The sequence below is a fragment of the Mus pahari genome, chromosome 14 (genome assembly GCF_900095145.1).
Source record: "Mus pahari chromosome 14, PAHARI_EIJ_v1.1, whole genome shotgun sequence".
NCBI lineage: Eukaryota > Metazoa > Chordata > Mammalia > Rodentia > Muridae > Mus > Mus pahari.
Genome location: NC_034603.1, coordinates 65,398,941 through 65,406,105, shown reverse-complemented (window position 1 = coordinate 65,406,105; position 7,165 = coordinate 65,398,941). Strand labels below are relative to the sequence as shown.

General features: G+C 53.7%; 2 protein-coding genes and 2 non-coding genes across 4 annotated transcripts in view; all 4 read left to right on the top strand.

The window, feature by feature from the left end:
- Positions 1-1,225, top strand: part of Arl5c (ADP ribosylation factor like GTPase 5C) — a 7,587-nt gene extending 6,362 nt beyond the window's left edge. The window contains exon 6 of the mRNA XM_021213782.1: positions 482-1,225. Within this exon, the coding sequence (XP_021069441.1) occupies positions 482-530 (49 nt within the window). The 3' untranslated portion in view covers positions 531-1,225. The remainder of the gene's footprint in view (positions 1-481) is intronic.
- Positions 1,226-1,806: 581 nt separating this feature from the next.
- Positions 1,807-1,878, top strand: Trnac-gca. The gene has a single exon. It is a non-coding gene; the product is annotated as a tRNA-Cys (tRNA).
- A 596-nt stretch (positions 1,879-2,474) lies between these two features.
- On the top strand, positions 2,475-2,546 carry Trnac-gca. Its single transcript has one exon. It is a non-coding gene; the product is annotated as a tRNA-Cys (tRNA).
- Positions 2,547-4,325: 1,779 nt separating this feature from the next.
- The window catches only part of Plxdc1 (plexin domain containing 1), a 55,640-nt gene continuing 52,800 nt past the window's right edge, over positions 4,326-7,165 (top strand). Inside the window, exon 1 of the mRNA XM_021212842.1 lies at positions 4,326-4,525. Within this exon, the coding sequence (XP_021068501.1) occupies positions 4,447-4,525 (79 nt within the window). The 5' untranslated portion in view covers positions 4,326-4,446. The remainder of the gene's footprint in view (positions 4,526-7,165) is intronic.

Here is a 7,165-nt window from a genome sequence, read left to right as displayed (position 1 = left end):
CCCCCCCCCCCCGGTGCCATACCCTGGGCCAGGCAAGGCCGGGTGATGACAGACAAGGCCATCTTTCCATCTTTGTCCCTGAGGTGTGTTTCTCACTTTCCGAGGAGCCTCTTCCCACGCCTCTGAGGTCACCCTGCCACTGTCCTTAGTGACAAAGCAGGACAATAAAAAGGTTTGTCCAGAGACACTGCTCGGTGGCCCAGGAAGGAGTCTCCACAGTGCCTCACAGGGGCCTCTCTGACTCCCTTCTGCTACTCTGTGAGCCTGGTCGGATGACTGCTTCTCCCCAGGAGCCTCAGCCTCCAAGCACTGTGGGGGCCCGATGTGTTCTGGAACTCAGCTCGATTCTTTCTACCATTAAGTGATTGAATATAACCTTGGCTCCCCTCTCAGTCTGTCTCAGGCAGAGGCTTGGCGTTTTCCAGCCATCATCTTCTGGGAAATGCTGATGGTCCTTCCTTCCTTTCCTCCCTCCCTTCAGGCTGCCAGCTGGGCTCCAGTGGATGCAATCTCAGGCCACCACCAACTGATGTCCTAGCCCGAGGCCAACCAGAAACCGAATGGCTAGCGCCAATGAGAAACACCAGTCATTTATTGGTGGAAAGAGGGTGGCTATGGACAAAAAGATTACTACAGTCCTCTCAACTGTCACTGAGAGCTGGATCAAAGACTTCAAGTTGGTGCAGACAGGACTACAGATGAAGCTGTCCACCCACTCCATCACTGCTGGTGTGAGGAGAGACACCAGGGAACTTACTGCGGGGTGTGGGGGGCACCAGGTCTCTCCCAGTTCTCACCTTCTGTCTTCTCTCAAGCAAGAGATCTTTGACATTTCCCCCTATCCACTGGACGAAGGAGATTCCGATAAAGGAGGCAATAGGACCCGGCTAAAAGCTGGGGGCATGGGGGAGGGGTGGAGAGTTGATGAATGGGAGGACAGAACTTTCCAGACTGACGCAGTCCCTCACACAGCGGGGTTCCAAGTCCCTCCACCCCCACCCGCTCGCTTTCTCGCTCCCTCTTAGGTGCTAACTCCAGAACCACAGTTTTTGGGACCTAAGTCACCGCGTGGAATCTCCTTCCCCCTTAGCGTCCCTCTGGTGTGAGTCCTACTTCTCAAAGATTTCTGTAGGACCTACTTATTTTGTCTTTGTATCATGATTTTTTTTTTTAAATCTCATTATGATTTAAAAATTAAAGGAATACAATAAGTGCCCCTGAAAAACGCCTCACCTCTTATTTCTGTCTGTTCCTCAAACTGGCCTTTGTTCTTTGCGGAAAGATTTTGCGGAAAATCCACCTTGGAATCGGGATGAGGGAGTGGGGACTGCCGCAACAATCCATTTGGCTAGAGAGCGTGGCCAAGCTGAAGAGCATTGGCACCAGTTAACCAGAACTGGAGGTCTTGGAGGCTCTTGGCTCTAGTGGGGACAAGTGGCCTGAGAAGGGGACCCCAGTGAGGTGGAAAAGCCCCTGAGTCCTCTAAAGATGGATTGGAGGCCCACGATGTCCTTCTATAGTCAGGATAGTATAGCCTTTCCCCTTATCAAGCAGGCAGGGGACCTCTGCGGCATCCTGGGCAGAGATAGTAAGGAACCAGGTCTTTAACTTTGTAGTTTTCCTGAGATGTGGTTATGCAGGGAGAGTTTGTGAACTCTAGATAATTCAGTAAAAATTTGGATTTTCATTAGGTTTTTCTTGATATAACAACAAAAAAAATTGAAGTAAAGTGAGCACTACCTTGCCGTCACTTTATAGAAGTCTAATACAAGGAAATACATTCTGGTGAGACCAGCCTAGCACGTCGGGGGTATAGCTCAGTGGTAGAGCATTTGACTGCAGATCAAGAGGTCCCCGGTTCAAATCCGGGTGCCCCCTCACGGTTACTTGCCGTGTATACGTTTTGCTAGCACACCTAGCTTGAGACCTTAGAGTGGAGGACATACGGAACTCCTTCAGCCCACTCTATTTTGCTGGCGTGTGCTGTCCTACTGTGTCCTTGAACGAAATGTGACGCGCGCCTAGTGTCCAAGCCCACTGTATGACTCCCCTAGGCAGCAGCGCGAGACCCGCAGGGCGCGCTGTGCCGGTTGGCGTATTCAGGTGCGGGCGATTTCCACGCTCGTCTCTTAAGGAGATCTGAGTGTCTAGGGTTGGGGCCAGGTTGGAGGCAGAAAGTAGGGACAAGTCGCATGAGCGTGTAGAAGGGAGAGAAGCGGCAGCGGAACTGAGGAGTGAGATCCGTCCAGAGGAGCGCTGGACAGCGAGGCGTCGCCTCTATCTTCTGGAGGACGTATTCTTGTGCCTTCGGAAGGAATCTCAGATCACCAGGAAACAGCTTTTGTTTTGAAGCTAGTATTCCGGCAGGTCAGGTCTTTCTGTTTTTTTGATAACTTCGAACCAGTCTTCCCACGCTTCAGTGCGCCTGCGCTAAAATAGAACTAAGTAGTAACTGACGCAAAGTTGCCGGCAGAGGGGGTATAGCTCAGTGGTAGAGCATTTGACTGCAGATCAAGAGGTCCCCGGTTCAAATCCGGGTGCCCCCTGGCCGTGCCATACTTTTCTTCAGAAGACTTTCTTACTTCCCGCATATTTTTATGGTGATATTTCCATCGCCAACTCCCAAACAGTCGGGGAGTGGGGACGGTGGTAAGGAACTGGGAATTTCTAGGGCAGTGACTCTCAGAATGTAACTAGACATGAAGATTCTTGGCCTCTTCTCTGACCCAGTGAACTATCCCGGGGTAGGGCTAGAAATATGCGTTCTGAGAAGTAATTCCCGTGCATGCTCAAGTTCTAGAGGTTTACGGTTAGAAACTTGTCCACACCGTTTGCTTCTAATATTCCCAAGTTGTTGCTTTTGCCTGAACCCCAATAAAAGACTTTACAACATGGACAGCGGGCACCGAGACTGACCGCACACGACGACACCAGAATTGAGACTCGAGGTCCATCTTGGGATACTATAGAGGCCCTCCGCGGCGCCTGCGCGGGCAGTTTTAACTCTTCAAGAGATCGTAAACCGCAGCCCCGTGGCTCATCACGTGTCCACTGGGTGGCGGTAGGAGGCCACATCTGGAAGGGACGGTTTCTTCGATTCCCCAGGGGCTGTCCTGGGAGAATTCAGGCAAGGAATTAGAAATTCAATGGCTGGCTAGGTTTGGTGGGCTCACCCCTGTAATCCCTTCAATAAACTTGAAAAAGGAAGGGTGATCGCGAGTTCCGGACCAACCTGCTCGACGGCGTTAGTCCTTGCCTGGAAAAAATAACAAAAGTCCCTTCAGTTGAGGGGCTTGCCTTGGCTCATAGCATTACATAATATTATATTGAGGTCTTGGGGAGGCCACCTCTAGGTTTTTAGACCCAGAGGAGAGTGAAACTGGAATTCATTTCCTTTCTCAGTCCTTCTTTTGATCTCAGTGCCAGGCCACCCTCCTACTTACGCCCACACTCTACTTCTGTCCCCAGCTGCACCCTTCTTCCGGGGATATGTCCCATGAAGCAGCCTATGCACCCTTTCTTTCAGCACTCTCCGGGTCCCTTGCACAGAGGAAGCCAGGGGACCCTCAGCCCTCTCCACTCTCGAGGCCCCAGTTCTTCTCCTTCCCACGAAGTAGGTCACAGGCACCTTCGTGCCTTGACCTGATTCCATGCCGTCTATTAAATCTCCTAAATTGAAGGTATTTTTATTCCATACTTGAAGGGGGGAGTACCTTATTCCCAGAGTTCGGTAGAGTGTGGTGGCAGTGGGCGCCACTTCTGGCTCTGGGTCTATCTTGGACTGACGTGGCCTTCCTGTGGAGGGGGCACCGAGCTGTTTCAAAGTGGGAATGTGCCAGTCTCCTACATGTCTGCTGGACGGGAGGGGGTGTAGGTGTGGGGTGGGGTGGGGTCTGAGGAGAATCGATGCTGAAGATGGGGTGTGAAGCAGTCAAGTGGGGAGACGCAATTCGTGCCTCTTCTGGGGTAGAAGCTGGGGGCGTGGCGGGGGGGGCGGTGGGGGCTCGGCTGCGGGAGATTCCTGGTGTGTGTCTGTGTGTGCACTTAAGTAGAACACCAGGAAGCCACAGAAGTACAAGGACCAGCTCAGAAAGTCGCATGCTCTTGGGATGGGTGGTGGGAGCCAACGGCCCAAGTAGGGGCGCTTTCTGGAGTCCTTCACCTCGGCCTTTTCCTTAGGTTTCTGGGGCATCGGGGTTCTCTCGGTAACCAGAGATGTCCCGGCGCGGTCCCGGGTCCGGTGGGGTGCGGCGCGGAGCTCCGGGAGGCGGGGACCCCAGCGTTGCGCCCCGCCCTCTGGGTCCTCCCGCCCGCGCTCCCCAAGGCCGCAGCGCCGTGCTTTGCTCGCCGTGCCCGCTCCGCTCCCGCTCCCCGCTCGCCCAGCCCCGGGCCGATCCCTCTGCAGCCGCCGCCGCCGCGCGGACCCGGAGGTCGTCCGCGCCCACCATGCGGGCTGAGCTCTGGTTGCTGCAGTTGCTGCTACTCCGCGGGGCCGCGCGCGCGCTCAGTCCCGCAACACCCGCAGGTAGGACGCGCGGCCAGGGCAGGTGCAGACCCGCCAGCGGGACCCGGGTGCTGTCCTCAGGACGCCGGGGATAGGGGACAAGGACCCTACTTTCTCTATGTGTGCAAAGAGGGTGCGCACCTCCTACTGCTGTCGGAAGGACGTGGAGGGACCCAGCCCGGGGTTCCCAGAATAGTCACAGGGACCCGCGATCATTCCAGAGAGGCGTTTGCTTTTCTTTTCCATGCTCTTCCCTGCTGCCTCCCTCAGCTGCTCTAGGTGGGGTCCCAGTTGGGCTTGTGACTGCGTGGGAGTCGCCGGAGGATGGGAGACATCCTGGCACCAGCGTGGCCGTCTAACTTGCTTCCCCTACCTATTGCATAGTGGTGGAGAGGCAGGAACCCCAGGAAAAAGCAGCCTGCTGCTCCCCGATCTCCCAGGGTCAAGGGTCCCCTTCTCCCCCCTGCTAGGTTCGGCTCAGTTCTCAGTTGCACAGGCTGTGCATGGAGGTAAGGGGGGTGAGGGTGGAGGAGGAGCTTCCATTCTGCACACTCCTCTTTCCTTTAGACCAGTTTCTCAAGCCATTTCTTCCTCTTGGAGATTCTTTCAGAGATCTACTTTGAATCCCTCATGTTATCAAGAAAGGCCGTTTTTTTTTTGGTTCTGTAGCCAGGCTTTCTCGGGGGAAAATAAGGGAATAAGGGTGATTTCGAAAGCTCCTTAAAAGGGAAGTGAGTGTCCCACACTTGTGGTCAGGCGCTGCTGTGGGCTGTTGTGTCAGCATGGTGCCTAACTGTGCCCTTGACTTTGATGGTCACGGTAGGTAGTCCAAATGAATCTGGGTTGGGATGAAATGGTACCGGTGGAGGATGCTGGTGGTGACTGCGGGGGCAGAGGACAGAGAAGTCACATGTCTAGAGTCTAGTGTGGGCCATCAGTGTTCATGGTGGCTCCCACAGAAGGTAGCTGGCTGGGCACTTGGCTTTTAGTTCTGCTGTCTCACTTGCTGTGTGACCTTGGGCCAGTTACTTACTTTCTCTGGGCTCGGTTTTTGATGTATAAATAGAGGTTACTGACAAAATCTTTGGCTCTTGAAGGTGGAATTATGAAAGATTTTTTTTCCCCTTAAGATATTCTTTCCTTCTCAAACAGGTACGGGCAACTGATAATTTATTTTAAAATGGTAACTAGGAAGGGACTGAGTGAGTTAAGTCCTGAGTTCTTTTCAGCCTTAGCCTGGTGTGTTTCCTGAACTCAGATATGGCTGAGTTTATGAGGGAATTGGGCCGAGGAGAGGGTTGAGGAAGGGAGCTGTCTACATCAGGGGGGCCAGAGATAAGTGTCACTTTTGTAAGCACAGACCTTTGTAAGTCTTCTCTGCTTTTAGATTCATCTAGAAGACATCGAGCATCTGCAGCAAGTGAGATTAAGGTTAGACCCTAGGAGGCTGTAAAAAGCCGTCAGGGCAATTGTTGACTCATCCCAGGTCGGGCTGGGTTTGGTGGTGAGGTTTTGTAGAGGCCATCTGAGGATGTGTGGAAATGGGGGAGGCTGGGAAGGGTCCTCCATGGAGACTGGCTGCTTGCTCTGTATAATAGAGCCCCTGAGGCCAATGAGGGCAACATGGTGGGGGGGGGAGTGGGGGACCCAAGGAGGCCTAGCCCCACCTGGGGCAATGGTGTCCCTGTCAGGGCTGGGGTTCCTCTATCCCTACAGCCTTGCTCCCACCTTCATCCTTACAAGGGCCACAGGAGGCGTCTATGACCTGAAGAAGGAAGGAGTCTACTGAGGAGAGCGCAGAAGCGGCCTTCAGTCAGGCAGAGAGGAAGATGGCCTCCAGGCCCAGGAGGGGGGGTCACTGAGGGTCTGGTCCCAGAGAAACCAGAGCCATCTAGGACACACACAGAAGGGAGAATCTTTCAGGCGGCCACTTTGAGACTCACAAGGAATCCCTGCGGTCTCCTATTTTCTGAGCCAAGGTTGCTTGTCTCTAGAGTCAGGGCCGAACAGATGTTTTATAACCCAACCAACCTTAATCTGCTTTCAGTTTCCTCCTTGCCCACCAGGGGCCTCCCAATAAACTAATATACTGTTGACTAAAATTCAGATTCCTCACAATGGCTTCTGGGATTGCTGCTCTTCCGGTCAGCTGCAGGTCCCCTCCTCAGAGAGCTCTACCCTGCTGGGAGGGCCTGGCAGCCACCATAGTGTCCTGGTTCACTGTGCTGTGTCTACGGGAAGAAGGGCAGAGTGAGCTCAGGACCATGCCCACCTATCACTGAGAACTCCTCCACGCCCCCACCCCCACCCACCCACCCACACCTTGTGTGGAATTCTGCTGAATAAACACGTGTGGGAAAGCTGGGCATGGTGGGCCATACTGAGAGCAAGGCCACTTGGAGGAAAAAGGATTGCAAGTTCAAGGTCATCCTCGGCTACATAGTGAGTTCGAGGCCAGCCTCCTACAGGAGACCCTGTTTAAACAAAACAAAACAGTTCAACAGGGAGTACACGGGTGCTTCTGACTGAACCCTTGGGGTAATATTCAGAAAACAGAGCCCCACGCCCACCTCACCCTACCCCTCTTTCTTTCTTTCTTTCTTTCTTTCTTTCTTTCTTTCTTTCTTTCTTCCTCTCCCTCTCCCTCTCCCTCTCCCTCTC